Consider the following 20,648-nt stretch of genomic DNA (forward strand, 5'->3'; position numbering starts at 1 on the left):
TTTTAAACATCCACATCTTTAAATCTTCTTTTTGGAAGTCAACAACAGGGTTAACAATAAACACGCTTTACAAAACCCCAAATTTGCTCAACTCAGATCAGGAATGTGAAAAGCCTACTATTTTGCTGTCAGCAAAAATCAATGCCAGCCTTCAAAGGAACAAGTAGTAGCCTCGTTGTTGTTAGGTGATGATCTAAGGCAAGAGAGAGATACAAGCTTTTGATAAACCAAATAACACAGTTAGTCTGTAGACATGCTTTGGGACTCACAGATCTCCAGAGCAGATCAGTCATGAACATGATCTTGGGTAGCCAAAAGCCTGTCGCTTACCGCAGTCACATCCTTTGGTCTAGCTAAGGCTGTTTGCTCTCCCTCATCGGCCTGCCCGAGGACGGCCGGGGCGGGAGCCCCGTCCCGGCTGGCTCAGCCCGGGACTGGAGGGCGCTGCGCTGCCGCCCCACGGCGGTCCGGGCGGTCCCACACCGCTGCCCTGCGCCCCGGGCGGGGAGGGGCACCGGCAGCTCGCCCGCCTCGCTCAGCTGTGCTGAACGAAGGGCATCATCCCGCGGCATCCGTCCCCAGCGCCCTCTCCTCCCGGGAAGGCAGCGGGGAGACCGGCCCGGCTGTCTCACAGCGCCGCATCTCTCGGTCACCCCCGTCCTTGTGGGCGCCCACACGCCCCCCCGGCCCGCAGCGCCCGCGGGCGCCGGCGCCTCCCGGAGGCCGCCCGGGCTGCGGCGGTGACGGGGGCTCCAAGCCCCTCGCCCCGCCGCCCCCTCCCGTTCCCCGCTCCCGCCCGCCCCCGGGCCCTCCTCCCGTCACTGATTCGGCGCCGGAGCCCCGGGTGCCCGAGGCCCCCTCCCAGCCCCGGCCCCCTCCGCCGCCGCGGCTCCCGAGCTGTCAGTGCGCAGGCAGCGCCGCGGCCCCGCTCCGCACCGCGCTCCGCACCGCGCTCAGACCCGCCGCCGCGGAGCCGCCGCCGCGGGGCGCAGCAGGTACCGTGCCGGGGGAGCCGCCGCCGGTGGGGCCGGGCTGCACCTGCAGGGCCGGGCTTTGGGATGGGATCCCCCGCTCGGACAGGGGCGATGAGAGCGGGGCCGCGGGCGGGCCTGGCCCCGGAGGCTCCTGAGGGGTGGCCGCCGGTGCGGAGCGGAGGGACCGTCGGGGCTCTGGCGGCGGCCGCCGCGGTCCTGCAGAAGGGGGCTGCGCTCGGGGCACCCTGCGGTGTCCCAGTCCGTGGCCCTCGGGCAGGGCGTGGGCGGCCGCCCGGGCGGGCTGCGCTCCCTCCGTTCCCACCGAGCGGCTGGACAATAGCGGGTAATGCCCGAGTTACCCTCCCTCACACCTATCATTCCCAGTATTAAATGGCTGTAGAGTTTATGTGGGAAAGGGTATAAAATTTTGGCCCCACTTGTCATGGAGACGAGGTAGGAAAACCTCCCAAGGACTCGCCACGGTGAAGAGCATCCTGGCAAATTCCCACAGGGACAGTTTCTCAGGTGGGAAATAGCATTAATCTTGCATGGGTCTCTGTTTTCTCGGCAGAACAAAGTCCCGAGGGGTTTTCCAAGAGTAGCATATGCAACTGATTCTGTTATGTGCGGTTTTCTGTTAGATAATATGATTTAATCCTCTGTGTACTTGGCCATCCCACTGGCATCTCCTCAACCCACTCTGTAAAAGCTCCCAGAGAAGTAGGTCAATATCTCCAGATGATGTTTCTATTAGACACTGGTGAGTTTCTGCGCTGCCGGCTGACTAGAAGGCAGCACTGTGACCCTTCCGTTTATGCACATATTGAATGAGCCGAGCTTCAATTATTCATTCTGATGCTATTGCAACCTTCTGCAGTTTCTCTTCTCCAGGGACATGATGTGTAACAAGAGTTTGAAACACTTCGCCAGTGAGGCTGCAATCCTATCTTGGCATATGGCAGCTGTTTGCTTGTCTAGCCATTTTTAAGGGTTAATTTGTAGCACTAGGAGGTATGTCAAGGAAGAATGAGGATTCCCAATAGAGCAGCATTACCCTGTGCATTCCGTTTCCCTCTAAAAAGCTATAATTCAAAGTGCTGAATGGTTTGTGGACTAGACTCTACAGATGAGTTTTGTATTTTCCATCTGAAAGAAGCAATGCCTTCAGAGGGCATTTGGTTACCATAATGGAGAGCCCATAGCTTTGATATAGAATTGGTTTAAATCTGATAATTTGTTGGTGTTATAGACATGCTGTTTTGTAGGTGAAGAAACAGATGCAGAAATAAAATACATTGGAACCAGAGATTTGGCGCCAAAACTCAGAACCCTTTGTTGTTATTTATGTTTTAGTTGTATTGTTGTTGTTTATATTTTACTTGTGTAATCATCTATCCCTCGTGCTGTGCTCTCCATTCATAAACTGTGAACCATTCATATTTTCCAAGTACAGAAGGCTGGGTGGGCCCACAATGGCAGCAGCTATACTTGTGAAAAAACAGGATAACTGTCCTGTGACCTGTAGTCATGTAGTGTATGATAGCTTTTATAGTCTCCATTTTAATAAAAGGTGTATTTTGGAAGAGGAGCAAGGCTGCCTGTTCATCTCCAGCTCTTGGAAGACTTACTCTTGTATGAAATAGTAACCTAGATGAACACAGGCAAACAAAGAAAAATGATATGTCAAAGCTGTAAACAGACAAGATAGTTTGAACCTTCTGTGCAGAGCTCCCTGTAATACGAAGAGCAAAAGAAAAAGAGGCCAGTGCTAGCAGAAAATGGCAGTAAGCCTCTGAGTGATCACTGTACTGTCATTGTGCCGGAATTTCACCCATTCTTATGGTGAAGGCAGAAAGCGATGAAATGAACTGGTACTGGTGGTGACAGTAGATTTCCAAGGGGGTGAGTACCTCTGAAAAAATAATATTTTCAGCTGAGAAACGTCTCCCTCTAAGAGATACTCATCTCTGCATTGACTTTTAGGCAAAAGAATAGAGAAAAAAATAGGATTTAAAATTGCTATAGTCGTACACATGCTGAAGTCTAGGGCTTTGTTTTCAGCATCTGAGGTCAGATGTTACAATTTGGTGGGTTTTACTCCTGAACTCTTCCATGCAGCCACTTTTTTAAATCACCAAAGTATGAAGCATGAATTCTACGCCAAGGTGCACAGTTAAGGAAAATTATGTTCCACTGAATTACAGTTTACTGACTGCTCTATAGGGATGAGGTTCTTTGTACTGTTGTGGAAGACACATTAAGGCTTGGCAATTGGATTGTTCATCTTACAAAATTTGAAATACTCTGGCTCTGATTTTCACCCAGTAGAAATTAAAAGCCTCTTACTTCTCATTTGGCACTCAGAAATTTACTACAGATCCCATTGGCCAACCAATCCAAGCGGAAGTAAAGTCAGGACTTTTTCGGTTCTCCTTTCTTTTTGTTTTTCCTTTCAGCTTTTCTGTACCTTTTGCTTTGACTCTCTCCTAGATAAGGAAATTTGTGTGATGTTCAAATGAGATAAGCCAGTCCTACACAACTGCTGTGCTGCTGGTGCTCTGTGAATACCAAGTCTACCCCTTAGTTCTTTCTTGTCCCTGTAAAGCTTCTCTCTAGTTGCATGCTTCCTCCAGACAAGTTAGAGAACAAAGGAGGAATTCCTGCTGCATCTAATCAAAGGTCTGAGGTTTCCAGCAGAGGTAACACTGCCAGAATCAGATGATCATAGAGCAAGCAGTAAGTGACTACTCCAGGGGCTAATAAGTGATTACTAGGGCCCCATTGGGAAACAGGGAAAATTTGTAATTTCTCCTTCTTTACCCTCCAGCTGCTTAATTTGCACCATGCATGTTTTCTGCTGTGCCACAGCCTCAGTCACAGTGCCAGGAAAACTGTCTATATTGGGTTAAGGAATCTGGGGGCACTGTGGTAATGACTACTGGAATAAGAATCAGGGCTAGATGAGAGAGTTAAGCCTTTGTTGTCAGGAGGAATACCAGATCATCTTTATTCCAATGTACACAAAGGCTTACTGTCTGTGATGTGCCTGCTTGTGACCATCATGACTGGCGTTTATGCTCCAAGGAAAAGATCTTGCAGTTATTGGTCAAGAGTAAAGGAGATGTTCAATCCATTGAAATCAACCAGCTGCCTTGGTGCTGCGCTTGAAGCCTATGCTGCTGATGTAACTACAGTGAATGTAATAAATTAGGACATTTCTATCATATCCCTATATCTGTGAAGAGAAGTGGTCACGTCTTTCCCAATTATTTTTTCAGTATTCCAGCAGGTTCTAACAAAATTGGCCTCTGTTCAGTTTACATATTAAAGGCTACTTGTAGAATAAGAATGAGAGATTTCATTTGGGTTGTAGGTTTTTTAATGTAAAAATTGAGATTCTTGACTATGGTTGCCCATTAATAGCAAATATTTGTTTTGGTGAGGCATGGGGCATAGCAGGTGAAGGAGGCTATAAACTGGGTAAACATGAGGATCTGAACAGGCAGGTCTTCTTTAAATATCAGCAGATGCAGAGCTCATATGCTTATATGCCCATATGCTTTTAGTATGTGCCAGTCCTTCCAATAGGCCACAGGTTGCTTAGCACTGACTCAGTAGCGCATTGGGGTGTCCTGGATCTGCTTTTACTCTGTGTTTTCTTAGAGGACCTGAATGGTAATATAAGGAGTGGGTATATCCCATTTTCCAGGGACGTAAAACTGTGACACTTGAAATATGCTGAGGGAAAATACTAGAATTCAGATTTTTTCCAATAAATTGGAAGACGTTCTAGGAAAAGAGGTGAATGAAATTCAGTAGGGATAAATACAAGGTATTACTGTAATAGGGCAGAAATTACCAACCAGATAAGCACAAGCCAGAAGTAAATGACTAGGTTGCAACTCCACAGAAAAGTATCTGTAATGATAGATCACAAGCTGAACATGAGTCAATGTCATGCTGTTGCAAATAAAGGCAAACATCTTGCTCGGATATGTAAAAGACATGGAAGCCTGGAAGACACAAAGCAATCCTTTTGCTCTGAGGCCAAAGCCTCAGCTTGGGGGCTGTGCTAAGTTTTGGTTGTTGCACTTTGAGACAGGTGCAGTTCAATCAGAGGGAGTCCAGAGGAGGGTGGCAGGACTCATCAAAGGTCAGAAAAATGTGACCTGCAAGATGATTTGAAATAACTGAAATTTTTAGACCAGAAATTTACAGGGGAATATAACAGTCTTCAGACAAAAAATAGAGAAGGGAATGATCTTTTCTTTGGGCTCATGGTGGATGGAGCAGAAAGCAAGAAGCATCACAAAGGATGACTATTTTAAACGACAAAAACAATTTTCTAGGACCCAGGATAATAAAAACAGTGGAATATTTGATATAGGGAGGTTCTGAAGATATTTTAAGAACAGGTTACACAATTATCTGTGAGGAATCAAATAAGGCTAGTGATCCTATAATGGGAAAACCCCTTGGACTGTTTAATGTCTTAAGTTCTCCTCTAGACCATTCTTCTATCATTTTATGGAGGTGATCATTTCGTGTGAATGAAATAAAAGAAGTCTGCTGGCCCTGTTCTGATGTTTGTCTGATACCCAGGGGTAGCACAGCACCAAGACAACAGGCCAGCTCTTTCTGAAAAGACCATGAGAGAAGAATAAGAGCTTACTAGAAGACAGTTAGAAAAGGTCTCTCTTTTTGGAAGAAAAGGGAAGGAATGGGACGTTCTGATTTCCTGGGAGCAGAGGCTTGATTAAGTCTATGAATGCTTGAAACAACACTATGGAAGAAGAAAAAATTAATCAAGATTAGCAATTAGTAAAATTATCTGAACTGAAAATACAAACTCTTCTAGTATTTTATTCCTTGAATGGAAGAGTATAGTCCAAAAATGGTTTTTAGAAGTGGAATAGTGGAATAGTGGAATTCAGAATAGGAATAAAATAAATCATAGCCCTATGATTTTTATTTTTAGGCATTTATCCAGGGAGAGAAAATCTAGGTCCTGTAGTATTAATGGTTTAACATATATTGTTTAATATAAACGGAACAGACAGTCCCCTGTGCATGGTGAAAAATCCTGGATCTCTGTGAGAAGACAGGTAGAAAGAAAAAAGAGAGCAATGATCAACACTTTCGGATGCTGAAGTGGTGGGCTGCGCATAAGATCCTGAATAGAACACAGAGTCCAACCAAATAATTTTTTAATCCTCTAAGGGAGAGGGATTTTTCTTTCTCCTCAGGCTTTAGACCTTTTCACTCAGACAAAAAGAAAAACTCTTAAAGAAGTTAAAGACACACTGGGAGGAGTGGAAGTGTTTTTATACCAAGCAGGCAATAGGGAATTTTTTTCTGTGAAAACAGGTACTCTCTAGGACTGAAACACTGCAAAGCGACTGCTGGAAAGAATCTGTGTTGAATGAACAAGACAAGGAGAAAATGAAGAGTTCAGCTGCACTTTTTAGTAGCCTGTTTTCACGGGGCTGTTGCTCAGTGAACATATTAGCATAAAAATCTCTTGTAATTTGAACAGTCTTACACTGGAATTATCCATAAATTGATGGCAATCAATTTTTTATTTACTCTGGGACACATGAGCACAAACTGTGACAGTATATAAGCAGTGATGGATTTTCCCCCTCTCCCCATCTTCCATTGCTGCTGGAACACCTTGGGAAAAATAATTGTATGCTTAGAAAGCCAGCCACTTAATGGCCCAGATATTTCAAAGTGAATTCACATCCCTTCCACCCAAGGACTGAGCAGTGCTTGACATCAGTTTGTACTGCTTTGCCTGAGTTTATTTCATCATTCCTCTTCCCATCCTTGCTGCCTTTACTTCTCAGATGAGTGTATGAAACAGTTTTTATTTGAGAGGCACAAAGGGTATCCAAAAGAAGGCTTACTGTGATCCAGTGCTAAAGGCAATTTAGCTTTGGAAAAAGGTGGTTCTGGAAGGAGATAAAGCAAATACAGCTAATGTAAAAGAATCCTATTTTTACTATTGGGAGGAGACAACAAGGTGAGGGGGTTATTCTCCAGGAAATCTGTGAGGAAATCTGAGACAGGCTGTGCAGAAAAACACTGAACATGCTGGAGGGGGTTCTGCAGATGGTAAATGTTTCTCCTGGTGGAAAATGTTGGTAATTATCTTGAAAAGGAGAGGTGTTAGACAGAAGTAGCTACAAGGAAGGTAGGGGACTGAAAGAATTTGAATAGAGGAAGCACTGTCTTGAAATACGAACTGAATATGAATGTTTGGGTTTAGGGTGCATGATTGGAATTTCTCAGTGTGGCTGTGAGGAAATTGTGTAGGCTGTTGCAAATGGCCCTTCTTTCAGTATGAGCTGCGTGTTTAATGCAAAGTAATGCTATCCAAGCCTGCTTTAAATGAAGCATCTGCATAGCAGGGTTCAGAGCAGCCATGTCCTTCATGTTCTTTATATTATGTCCAACTGGAATCTAAAAGTCAGGTAAAACCTGCCGATGCATTGCTGCAGTTGTTATTTCAGTATTTTAACAAAATTCTTTTCCTATAAGCAAAATCAGAGGCATCAGCTTCAAGCTGTCAAAGGCAATTTTCCCTGAGAGAAAACTGGCTGGTCATGGAGATAAGCCGGGAATCTGCGAGCACTTGACAGGCACTGAGCGCTTCCTCTCAGTGAATGAGGAGCTGATGAGTGAACAGCAGTGCCCAGCAGCGTTTTCTGATGGCAATGCCAAAGCCTTTTACCAGCAGCTCTCCAGTGCAGATGGAGTTTTGCAGAAATGGTCACACAAGCATTTCTGCTGCCATTATGAGGAGACTGACTTGTTTAAAATACTGGAAGCAATATAAAGCTAGAAAGCAGATATTGCAAAAACCTTGTAAAGGTATGTGTGTGTGGAGGGCATTGTTCAGGAATGCTTCTCTCTGTCCCTCCATCCAGGGCCCTAGATTCTGCCTTGTAGGCGGCAGCACCTCTGTGTCAGATTGTCACAGAAAAATCCAGGTTCAAAAACTTGTGAAGTGAAAGCTTGATTTATTCAGGGTGTTGGGGAGGAACTTCACAGTTCCCTGTTGGAAAAGATGACAAACTGATTAAATCAATGGACGAAAATATAGTCAATGTTTTAAAAGTGGAAGCAGAAACTATGGTTTTCCTGAAGATATCAAATATCAATTCTCAGCCTTGGGTTGCCTCATTTGCAATAGCTATAGCATTCTGAGAAATAATTGCTAGTAAAATGGCTGAAAAATTGAAAGAGCTCAGGTTCCAACTGTCTATAGATCTTCCTCAGAGAGGTCTGGTCACAAGGGATTTGGCAGGTAAAACCACTGAAAATGGGGAACTACACATTGCTGATTGTGAAGCGTCAGTATTAATAAGCATGACAATTATTAACCCTGCTGATTTACTTTGCTGCTTTTGATTGTGTATCTGTAGATATAAAAGAAAGAGTGCTTGAGGGCCAAGTATTGGATAAATCTGATTCATTAAAAGTAATTGATGTTGAAGGTCACTGTGTGTATTGAAGAATTTCAATGTTTCTCAAGAACTTCTGTTCCATACCAGGGGAAGTCTCTATCTCAAGGTATCTCAACTTTCTGGTAACAAAAATGAGGGTAGTCCCAGGCAGTGATTATTCCTTCAGTGATTGTTTCTTGATCTGTCTACCAATTCACTGGGTACAAAAGCAACAGGATTATTATGGATAATCGGAAGAAATTCTTTCCTGTGAGGGTGATGAAGCCCTGGAACAGGTTTTCCCAGTGAGGTTGTGAATGTCCATCCTTGGAAGTTCTCAAGGCCAGGTTGATTGGACTCTGAGCAACTTGGTCTAATGGAAGGTGTCCCTGCCCATGGCAGAGGGTTGGAACTAGGTGATCTTTAAGGTCTCTTCTAACCCAAACCATTTCATGATTCTTTGATCCAGTTGGACAGTTGGAGAAAAGGATCAGAAAAAAAACTTATTAGCATATGTAGACTTTGACTGACACCCCTTTTTCCCCACACAGAGTTTTCATTCTGGAATAATACTGACCTCTGCTGAGTGCATGATGCTTGCATGGTCTCTGGCTCCAGGTCTGTGTCCTGACCCAGCAGGAGGAGGGGCAGAAATGAAAGTGCCAGAGCAGAGATGAAAGATATGTGGATCTTAATGCCTTTTATCACCTTCTTCACTAAACCAGAGCTCAGTGAATTTCCAAATTGAGATGTTGCCGCATGTTGACAGTGTAAACCAGCACTGCAGTGCAATTCAGTGCTCTCTGAGTTTCTTTACAGTAACGAAACAGCAGGACATGAAAAGAAATGAATGTGGGGTTTTGGCTGAGTGTGATGGCAGATGTTAAAAGACGGCATGTTTTCCTGACTTACCTGTCAAGGCACGCTAAAAAACTCACAAGGAAACCAGCATTCCTGTAAGAAAATGCCCCAGTACGTGGAGAGTTCTTTTCAGATAGATTTGCAAAGCCTGCTGTCAGAAAACAGTAGTCAGTAGCATGTGATGTTTTCTCAAAGTATATTTAGTGTAGCCTTTGATGGCTAAAATGACCAAAGCAATGTTTCCATTGGTAAAACATAGCATTAGAAGTTGATTTATCAAACAAAGTAAAACTAATCTCATTCTTTCTGGAAGTTTTCTGTTAACTGCAGGTAGTCAGGATGGAGACCAGATTTACCCAACTTGTAAAAATTTTTGGATTGCTAAATCAGCTCATAGCAGTCAGTGAGTTCAGACATAACGATTAAACAAAAATGGTTTTTGTTGTCATGACATGTAATCCCAGCTGGCACTCAGCTATCCTTAGTTCCCATAGGGGACCACTACTGGACTCCACAGGTTTGTCCTAACTTGAGATTTGATGGTTAACCAGAAAGAACCAGCATATTCCCTCTAGCTTTTACCCAGGTGGGTGATGTGGCAGGTCTTAGGGAAATGACTGGAGGGCAGCATTCCAGTGAGTGGGGGAAGGGTTTGAAAACAACTTCTGCAGGTGCAGAGTTCCAGGAAAAAATGATGATTATTTGTCCACTGAAGTGAGAAAGAGAGAGCAGATGTGGCTATGCAACTATAAAAGAAAACAGAAAAGAAGAATCTAAAACCTGTTCTTTGTTTGATTAGGACCTTACATTGCAGTTCAATTAAAATCATATATTGGCTGATACAAAGTGTAGGAGCACAAACTCACAGAAGGAAGATTGAGGACATAAACCATTACAGAGAGTACAATGAACAAGCCTTGAGAGCGTACCACAAGGTTCCAGTATCTCTTGTAACATCATCACAATTTCCAGGACAACAGTCTTCGACAGGAAGGTGTAACACAAAAGTTGCAACTCCTGTAATGTATAGACAGTCAAAATTGCTTCCTTATTTGCTACATCTTTGTGGGGCTCAGGTACCACAGGTTCCTATTAGTTCTTGGACAAATAAACCTACTATTAACAGTTGTTTTCATTCTTAGTGAGGAAATGAGAGGACGTGAAAGAATCACTGCAAGATTTTGCCCAACCGGTGGTGCCATAGCATGCTGCTGGATGACTGGGGATGTGAATGAAAGTGGAAGGCAACAGGGAACAGGAAGGAAAGCCTGTACAGCCTGTGTTTAACTGGAATGTTTACTCTCATCTTGATGACCTTTCATGTCTCCAAGTATTTGTTACAACTAAGGATTAAAAGAAAATTAACAAATACAGTATCAACTCTGGGAATAGCCCAGGAACCTCATCTTCTTGTGAGTGTGATTGGAGAATGAAAATATTAATTCAGCTGCACTGAAGCAAACTATTGCTTAGGTTCGTGGAGGTCCATAAGTTTAAGTATCTTAAGCCAGATGAGAAGTTTAAAATAAAAACCCTGTAAATAAGTCTTGTTCAGTTTTTAAGAATAATTTCACATTGGAATAGCCTGAATTGCACTGCTTGTACTCAGCGTTCTTTCTCATAAAGTATCTGTCACCCCAGTAGGTCTGTTGCTGGTACAGTCTCTCTGGCAGTGGCCTTTTGCTTCATATGGTTTTACCTTCACAGGCAAAAAAAACCTGGGACTTTTGTGGGTAAGTCCTCCTGCTACATGGCTTCTAGCCCAGCTACCTGGAGCAAAGAAATTGCCCTTTACTCCATCTTCTGAGTTCTCTGAGTCCTCTCTCTCTAGAACTTGATTGCAGTGTGCAATCTGCCTTTGGGGCCTTCCTCTCTCACTCTCTTAACTGAGATCTTTATGGTATTTGCTGCCAAAGTGTCAGATACTTTCTTTTGCCTATCAAAATACCTCCTGGTATTCCAGGCCAGGCTCTTTGTTAATCCTTTATGCCAGTGTGATCTGCCTTCTGGTGCTGCAGCAATATGAATCCTGCTTGGAGAGATGAAATACTACAATAAAACCCTTATTCTACAGTCTCAGCATCTCTTGTGCATACCAGGAAAAAGAAGTGCACACCAGGAAAAAGAAATGCACGCATAAACCAGGTTAAAAAAGGAAGTTATGTTTGGGGGTGAGAAAACAGATGGTTTAACTTTGGCATTACTGTAACTGTAATGGGATCCATGTGAAAATTCCAGTTGTTGAAATAGTCTCAGTTCTATATGTCTAAAGGTAGCAATGTTAAATAAACACTGCACAGCAACACACTTTCGGTTTTTCTCGAGCTGTGGTTTCCAGTCTCCTCTGGCCTCTGCTTTCACAGAAGCTGTTTGTCACTGAACTCCTTCCCATCAGTGGCTGATTTTTTTCACTGTTTATTGCTGGTGCAATTTCAATGATTGCTGATCAACAGTTGATTTAACTGCATGTACAAAACAACTTTACAGTATTCAACACATTTTATGAACTACGGTTTAAACTCAAATGTTCTAGCAATGTTTTCTGTTCTTCCACTTCTGGCCTGTGTTAGAGTATGTTTCTTTACTTTGAAGTTTTAGTCCTGTTTTCTTGAGCAGTGTGTACATGGTGGAGAGTTGGATTTGTGTAATGTGTTCATTTAGAAAAGGATGTAAAAAATTATTACATCTTAAAGCATTAGTTTGCTGGAATAAGTCCTTGCTCCCACCTAGGATTTATTCAGCCATATTGTCTGCTAAAACACCATTTGGTCTAAATTAATATATTTTAAAATATAATGGTAGCCAAAAAGGCAGATGCCATTGTCACCCCGGCACTTCAAATGTGTATGACAAATTTTCTTAAATGATGTTAAAGAAGAAAAATCTTAATGTCAGAACTATCATGTTTTCATTTTGGTCAGTGAATTTACATCATTTCACATAGCATCATTTTAGCTTAAATAGAGTTGTTAGGGCTTTCTTTGAAACAGCAGGTTTAATCATATCCTGAAATGCAAAGTAACAGTAGTGGCTTCTGCCAAAAAAGTCTCTCCAAAAAGTCTTCCTTTTCCAGAGTATGTCTGGAGTTGAGGCACTTGAAAATAATTTTTGCCTTTCCACAGATCATTGAGTACACAGAGGCTGGTTTATTATGCTAAAGGACTCTCCCTTGACTCAGGGAAACATTCAAAATTAAGCACTTTCTATATTAATGCCATAATATATGTCTGTCATTCAAGGTGTGACATATAGTTTCCAAAAGGCCTCCTGAATGCTTCAGACAATGTTTTACCTCCCAGGATTGTGCCAGAGTTAAAAAAATAACCATGTTCATCAAAAGCAGAGAAAGGCCAGAGCCATAAATGAATCACTGACTTTGTTACTCATGTACTCTTACACAGATTTTGCTTTTGAAGATGTGCTACAATTAATTTCTCTTTGATGTTGGAAGAACTGATGCATTTGCATCATTATCTGATGCTCTTAATCTGTATTGGATGAGTGGAACAGACAGCATGTGGTATCTTGGGAAAAGAAATCTTGCTAACTATAGTCCAAGAAGGATGTTCATTACACAGGCTTTCACTGATTCAAATAATTGAAACATTTGCAGCTGTCCTTAAATATTAGGGTGAGAGCTAGAGAGAACAGGGCTTTGCTCTTGCAGCTTACAGGATTTAAAAAACCTTTTAGTAACAGCTGATCCAACTGAACTGCTTCAATTTTGTTTCATATCTCATTCTTCAGCGATATTCCTGGCAAAACTCCCACTGAAATTAAAGGACTCCTGCATAAGGTAGGACTAGGGAATCTGGATAATTAATATTTGGGAATAAAAAGAAAACCCTTGTGGTATCACAAGTAGGTCTGTCCTGCAAGTGTAGAAATGGGGTGACCTTTCTATTGTTGAATGTCCTTTTGTAAATCCATGTGTCTCAATGGAAGAATAAAACTAATTGTCTTTTCACTGGTGGATTGATTCTGTTCCAGGACAGAAAAATCACCTCCAGCAAACTCAAAGCTATTAAAATTTCCTGGGTCATGCAAATGGTGAGTTCTGACTTTCTTTTCAAGAAAGTTTTGCAGCTCTTATTCTCCTGTGTGAGTCAGTACCACTTCAGTCCCTTTTTTTCAGGTCACTAATTTAATGCCAGCGTCTCTCAGAATTGTTTAGCTGCATCATGTGTTTTGTGCCTCCTATTCCAAAAGTAGTTTCTTGACTTCTCTGTGGGCTGCTGTCCCTGCTGGTACTGCCTAAAGTAAAAGCAGTAGCCTACCTAATTTATCCCTTGGGTGTGCTTAGTTTCATTCCATGCTTCTGTGGTGTTGGAACAATAAGGAATGGTCGGGTAGGGGAGAAAGGGCCCCGATTTGTGCGTAAATGTAATGAGAATAACACAGCTGCCACATGCTGAAGACCCACTTTCCATCTCTAGCCAGGGTCTTTCACTTCACTCTTCAGTTTTAAAACTTTGATCATAGCATGAACTCAAGGCTAATGCCGCAGTGTCCATGGCCAACTTGACATCCCCGGTGCTATCTCTTCCCTGCCAGAAGAAAATTATATCAATAAAAGAGACTTGGGCACCAGAAACAATTTTCTGGGGAGGAACAGGGCATTTTGGCAGCTTTATCTTTCAGAATTATTATGACAATACTCAAGTCCAAAAGCTGTCGCGAGTGGCCTCTGTTTATGGCACCCCTGTAGCTGGATGTGTCTTCCTAATGATTGGCAAATTATTCTTAGACTGGTTTAGTGTGAGAGGCAGTTATTAGTTACTTTGTAAATTATTTTTAAAAGAACCTAAATAGTGCTGAAAGTGGTGAGTGGGAGCTGTCAAGGAAACAACTTGCTAATGGAAGCGCAGCATAATTAGCTGCCTTATTTAAATTACTTGCTTTTGGAAAGAGCTAATAAATAAGGGACAGCAGCAGCAGCAGCAGAGGCTCTTTGCAACTTTACTGGGTGATTCAATGTTTAATAAGTGACCTTATTACAGAGAAATTAGCTTTCAAACAGAAACAAGGATAGTTCACATTTGAAGGATCATAAGGTCAGATTCACTGCACACTTTATTAAGCTTTGTCTGTTTTGTCTTTCTGTGCTTTTTGGCCAGCAGTGATGTGCTTTCAAGTATCCCCCCTGACTACTGAATATGGTAAGCAAGGTCTGGAGTACAGACATTTCAGAGAAACGGGCTTGTTGCTAAAAGTGCAAATACCAAATCCTTTCCTGTCATTTGTTATCTCAAGAGCATGCAGCCATGTCACAGTCATCCTGGTTCTCCATGCAGCCACACCATGGTGATCACTGGAATAACAATGAATGAGTATGAATTAGGAACATCTAATAGCCCTTTTAAGTTTGCCTTTAGGGCTTGGTTTTCTAAGCTGGAATGGGCCTGCCATGCTAGATGTAGCACTCTGCAAAAATAATACTGCTGAACTAGAGGCTGAGTTCACGAGTGTGACAGTTTGGGATTTAGTTCTTGGTGGGATATTAGGGTCTATTAGTATTGTTTAAATGGCAGCAGTAGCCAAATGCTGTACAGACATGGGAAGAGAGACAGCCATTGCCCTGAGGAACACATTAACTACAAAGTCAGGGAAAATAAAGACTGCATGGAAGCAGATGTGTGACACTTAGCTATGGATTAACAGTTTCATTGGAAATCCTTCAATTTGCTGGATGGAAAATAATCTGTCTGTTAGACTTGCTGTTAGCTGGTTAATTCCATGTAAGTGCCATGGCTAGGTTTACTAGGGAGTGAATTTTAACAGCAAGAAGGCAGTAGCTATGGGATTCAGTTACAGAATCAGGAATCATGACTTAGGAAGTCTCTAGGCCAAGTTCCTGCTGAAAGCAAAGCCAACACTGAGTGCAGACCAGGTTGCTCACAGCTTATTTCCAGTCTTGTTGGTAAACTTCCAAGGATGGAGATCTCACGATCTCTTTGGGCAAACTCTTAACATTCTTAGTTGCCTCATCATGGACTTATTTTGCTTATTTCTGGTCTGACTCTTCCCCTTTGGATTTTATGACCATTGTCTCTTATTCTTCCACCATGCTTATCAGTGCAGTACCTCGCAGTGTCAGAAACCACTAAAGGCACTGGAAGGCTGCTACTAGATCCCCCCAAAGTTTTCTCTTTTCCATGCTAAACAAGCCCACTTCAATCAGCCTCTCTTTGCTGGGCAGGTGCATCAGACCTCAGCCTCAAGCATCAGACCTTGCCTTCTTCTGGAGTCACTTAAGTGCCAACTGAAGAGGAATAATCACAGTCTGTGGTTCCTGGTTGTGTTCTGTTCTGCACCCCAGAGTGCTGTAAGCCTTCGGTACCTGCAGGGCACGGCACTATCTCAGGTACAAATTTCTGTTCTCCTGAACCCCTAGATCCTTTTCAGATCCTTTTCAGACAGACTCCCAACCAGTCAATCACCAGTCTGTACCAACACACACGTTAGTCCATTCAGGTACAGTGTTTTGCATTTATCATCACTGAATTTCTTTTCAGTCTATTCCACCAGTCTGGGTCCCTCTGAACAGCAGCTGTGCCTCCAAGTATATTGGTCAACCATCTGTTTTGGTGTCATCTGCAGTCTTGATCAGTGGATATTCTTTCTGCTTCTCAGGACATCGATAAACAATACTGAAGAGGACATCTGAAATTAAACATTAAACACTAGTCCTCAAGCCTGATAATCCAGTCAGTTTTTCACTTTTCTAGTACTCCACTTATCTAATATCACAATTTGGATAGAGGAATGTTCTGGGAGACTGAAGCAAGAGCCTTGCTAAAATGCACGTGACATCCACTGATCTCTTGCCACAAGAGGGCAATCAGCTTGATTAGTTTATGCTCAATTAAATAATGTGTGCTAAATTACATGTCCTTTGACTAAAACTATGTTCTAAGAAGAACATCCCATGATTTTCCCAGGGACCAAAGTGAGGAGCTAACTGGTCAACCACCCTGTAGTTTCTCATGTAGTGTCACTTGTTCTTTTTGAATATGGGTGCCACATTGGCCTTTCTCCAGTCACCAGGGACCTCCTCTGATCTCCATCACCTTTCAAAGGTGATAGAGAGTGGCCTCAAAATGACACCAGTCAGCTCTCTCAGCAGCCTTCAGTGTTGCCCATATGGGCCTGGAGGAGCAGGCTAGATCAGGAAAAACATTCTGAATTCAGGGACATGGAGGAAAATACTGAGATGTTGCAGGCAGAATAGAACTTCAGACAAAGTTTTTTAGAGAATTCTCCCTTCACAAACAGAAGCCACAAGGTATAGAAAGGACTCCCTTAGTTTTTAAATTCCTTCTGAGAGAGGAGCTGAGGTACAGCTGGATCCCAGACTTAGTCAATGGTTTGTCTCTAAAGAGTTACACAGGTGTAATTGAGCTTTTAGACAACTTCATCCTGCAGAATTAAGGATGGCAAACCAGATATATTTATATAAATAACATTATTTATTCATTTAAATTTATTGCAATAATGATTAGGGGGAAAAAAGCTTAATCAGAAATATTTACTACACAGTATGGATCACTGTTACTACTGATTTAGTCCACTGTTTTTGAAGAAATTATATTAAAGCAGTTATATTCAAGGTAGCAGAATAATTGTTACGCAGAGATTGATAGTACCCACACCAACAACTGGGAAAATCTCTTTTGTTCAGCCTCAAGGAATAACCTTGAGGAGTGTCCTCACTGAAGGGAAGGATCTTCACACACCTTGGGGAGGTATGCTAGAAATCTTTGCTGTGCAAAAGTGACACTGGCCTTTTATAGTATAAAGTGGTTGACTTTAATATGCATTCAAAATAGGCATTTTTTAGCTGATGTGTTCTTAGGCTTACTCAGCAAAACATGCTTTCTGCTGAAAAACATGTTGGCAGCTTTTTAGTTTCTTCTCTTCAACACTTCTGACCCTCACTTCCAAATCACGACCTGCACATCCTTGCTGCTCTCAGCCTCAGTCAGGGACCCTCAGTCTTGCATGTCCTTGTGGGCAGGGGTGAGAGTTTGGTCAAGCTGGTCTCAGCATTCTTCAGCACTAAGAAGAGCAGTGTTATCCTTGCTCAGTGTTATCACTGATCAGCAGCCTGTCCTTGCTCCACTGAACAGCAAACTCTCCTTGCTCAGACCTTCACCAACAAATTTATAAGCCTGCTTAAGCTGAGAGCCCTGCGACAGATGTCTGTGAGAGAAGTGATCTAAGGTGAAATTGGGACGTGGATGGGTATTTCTTGTAGTCTTTGCTAGTGTGGCATTTTCATGTAATTTAGAATCTAATTTATTCTTGGGTTCTTATATATTAAATCCTCAGATTTCAGTTTTATCCTCAAGTGTGAAAGAGCAGGGATCAAGCTGAATTCCTGCTGGTGAGTGATCCCATTGCCACCTCACAGTCTATGTGCATTCTGTCTGCCTTTCTAGGCCATCTCAGATGACTCAAATATTTACCCCTTTATCCTTTTTATTGCAGGATTTGTATTCAGCCCTCCCCCCCCACAATGAGTTGCATGTTTTGCTTCTGTTCTGCTGGTCTGTGAATTCATTGTTTGCAGGCTGGCAAGGCACCAGTTTTGGGGTGACAGATGGAGCAGACTGCAAACCAGGCAGTTGCCTCCTAGCCTGAATGATATTTTAATAAGCACAGAGAGGTGACAGAAAGAGAAGCTTCTCAGTGGAATGACTGGCAGTTTTGTTTCTAGCCTGAAAGCACTAATAGATAATTTTTGGCCTCGGTCCAAAAAAACAAAAGAAATTCACAGAAAATAGAAGCAGAAAAATCCTATTAGCTCCCAACTTTTTTAGGGGTCAAAGAAGTTTTTATGTCTGGTCTGTTATCCATTTAGGGAGTTGTTTCCCCATTTGTAGTATTTCAGTTCTCTCTCAGGAATTGTATGCTTTAGGAGACTTTCTTTTTACTTACCATTTTGTTTTTCTTCCTTTTTTTATTATTTCAGTAATTTTCTTAATTGTCTTCCTTCCCTATACATTCCTTCTTCTTCATGTTTCTTTATACTTTTCACAGATTCATGTTGGAATAATGGGATCTAACAACTTACTTGGCTTCCAGCTTCCACATCCTGTGAAACAGCTACTGCACTGCGAGGCAATGGCATCTGCATGGGAATCTCTAGAGCATATGTCCTCTTCTCCCTGCCCCTCAGCTGTGTCTCAGTTGAATAATACAGGGTTTGTGTAGGGCTTTGTTTCATCCTTGGTCTTACGAATAAAAAAAGGCACAACAAAAGGGAGCTCTGGCAAAGCCCCAGCAGGCTCTGAGATCCCTCTGCGGTGTGAGCAACATGGTGTTTTGCAGACAAGCCGTAGGATAGTTGGGCTTTCAAAGGAGAAGATTCTTTTTCTTTCCATGAGTACAGGTTAAAAAAGGTCTAGCTCTCACTATAGAAAATATAAAAGTGGTGCTGGGATCTGAACTACGGTGTGGTCCCATACACTCCCCAGAGAACACACTAGAAATTTCTCAATATTTGGACACAGATCTTTGTGTTTATTTAGCAATATTCGGGTCTGGATTTCAGCTGGTGTGTGAGCTGTAAATTAATGCTGTTCCTGCTAAAATATGCCTCTTTTTTCTTCCAGATACAATGATGACACTGAACATTCAGATTATCTTTGGCCTCCTTTGCTGCATGATTTTTCTTCCTACAGATGGCTTCCCAGCAGACACCAGTGCTGAATTTCGCTCTGCTTTCTCTGTGGCCAGAACCAGCAGCATGGAAGGGAGCTCTGAGATGGTGATTACCTTTGACAAAGTGTATGTGAATATTGGCAATGATTTTGACCCCAAGACTGGATTGTTCCGCTGCCGGATCCCGGGAGCCTACTACTTCTCCTTCACTGTTGGGAAATACCCAAAGAAAAATTTGTCTGTTATGCTGATGAGAAACAAGAATGAGGTGCAGGTAATTGTGTATGATGAACATCACCGCAAGGAAAGGAAGGTGGCCAGCCAGAGTGCCATGCTGCAGCTTGACTACGGGGACACAGTTTGGCTGCGTTTGCATGGAGATCCCAAGTACGCTCTTTACAGCAATGTGGGCCCCTATACAACTTTCAATGGCTACCTGATCTATCCAGACACTTCTGCCTTCTTCCAGAATGCTCTTAGCTCTCAAGAGCTCGGGCCACATCCTCACACAGTTCAGCAATTTCCCAGAGAGCAAAACGAAGCTTCCCAGCGGCATGTGTTGTCTGACCAATCAAGCAGGGTACAAGACCCTCGCTCTGCATTTTCTGTTGCTCGCTCACAAAGTCTCCTGGGGACAGATGAGAAGCAAACCCAGCACGAGCCAATCACATTTGATACAGAGTTCGTGAATATTGGAAAAGATTTCAATTCCTCCACTGGTGTCTTCACATGCCGCATACCTGGTGCATACTATTTCTCCTTTACCATTGGCAAAATGCCCTTTAAGACCATGTCAGTGAAACTGATGAAGAACCACAATGAGGTGCAGGCCATGATCTATGATGACAACCACTCCAAGAGGCGGGAGATGCAGAGCCAGAGCATCATGCTGCCTCTGCAATACGGGGACACCGTTTGGCTCTACAGCCATCAGCATGATGGCTATGGTGCCTACAGCAACCACGGCAAGTACATCACCTTCACAGGCTTCCTCATCTATTCAGAGGCTCAGCCAAAGTGGCTTCCAGGTGCCAGCTCACCTCAAGGGTCAAACGATTAAATGCAGATGTGAAAGGAGCATAAGAAGAGCCAAGATGCCATGGACTGGGGTATAGCTTCTCTGAACATCATCCTCCACTTTGAGCATGCTGTCATGTGTCCAGTGCTTTCCTCATGCTGCACGCTTGTGCCCTGTCTGCAGGGCCACTGCTGTGTGTGCCATTCATCCCTAGAGAGCCCTTTCAGGCTGTAGCTGTGTGTCCTGTGTTGGTGTTTGATTTAACATAAAGCATGAGGTAGTTTTGGGGCAGGGGGTGGGGCAGTGTAGTGAAATGCTGAGGATCAGAGAACTACTGCAGTCATGTTACTGCAGATCTCCAGCATCCAGAGAGCAAAGGGTGTGGTGACTTTTCCTTGTTTATCCGGGGAGGGAATTAATGTAATGAAAATGAATGTAATAAAAATATGAAATATGTGAATGCTCTCAGTTTGGAATTTATGCTACTTTGTGAGACTTGTGTGCTTGTCAGTGGCTGTGGTACCAGCTCAGGTGAGAGAGAAACATGGTAAGTGAGCTGAGGATATGTTACTGAGCCAATCTGTCTGTGTACCCTCTTTTTAATCATTTGTGTGTATGAAGGGTTGGTACCTCTTATGATTTTATTGCAGGGTTCACAGTTTGTGCTTTTCTTCATCT

The 20,648-nt window shown here is 43.0% G+C and overlaps 1 protein-coding gene across 4 annotated transcripts; it reads left to right on the top strand.

Annotated features, from left to right (window-relative positions):
• Positions 1 to 892: 892 nt before the first annotated feature.
• C1QTNF4 (C1q and TNF related 4) lies at positions 893 to 20,424 on the top strand. Of its 4 annotated transcripts, XM_066187916.1 has the most exons (4): positions 956 to 995; positions 13,277 to 13,336; positions 14,407 to 14,445; positions 18,904 to 20,424. In XM_066187916.1, the coding sequence occupies exons 3-4, from the start codon at positions 14,409 to 14,411 to the stop codon at positions 20,010 to 20,012; spliced, it is 1,146 nt and encodes a 381-aa protein (XP_066044013.1). In that variant the 5' UTR covers positions 956 to 995; positions 13,277 to 13,336; positions 14,407 to 14,408; the 3' UTR covers positions 20,013 to 20,424. The 4 variants fall into 4 exon arrangements, with proteins under 4 accessions (XP_066044015.1, XP_066044014.1, XP_066044016.1 ...); XM_066187917.1 differs by lacking the exons at positions 13,277 to 13,336; positions 14,407 to 14,445 and adding an exon at positions 15,486 to 15,650 and having other exon boundaries at positions 914 to 995; XM_066187919.1 differs by lacking the exons at positions 13,277 to 13,336; positions 14,407 to 14,445 and adding an exon at positions 15,486 to 15,650 and having other exon boundaries at positions 918 to 995; positions 18,973 to 20,424.
• Positions 20,425 to 20,648: the final 224 nt, after the last annotated feature.

The sequence above is a fragment of the Chamaea fasciata genome, unplaced genomic scaffold (assembly GCF_029207755.1).
Source record: "Chamaea fasciata isolate MVZ Bird 193981 ecotype frontalis unplaced genomic scaffold, bChaFas1.0.hap1 SCAF_7, whole genome shotgun sequence".
In the NCBI taxonomy this organism is placed as follows: domain Eukaryota; kingdom Metazoa; phylum Chordata; class Aves; order Passeriformes; family Sylviidae; genus Chamaea; species Chamaea fasciata.

Bases quoted from the DNA above. Each gene is read 5' to 3' on its own strand.
- C1QTNF4 (XM_066187916.1), top strand. From the start codon at position 14,409: ATGTGCTTTCAAGTATCCCCCCTGACTACTGAATATG. The intron at 14,446-18,903 runs GTAAGCAAGGTC...TTTTTCTTCCAG, and splicing joins CCCCCTGACTACTGAATATG to ATACAATGATGACACTGAAC.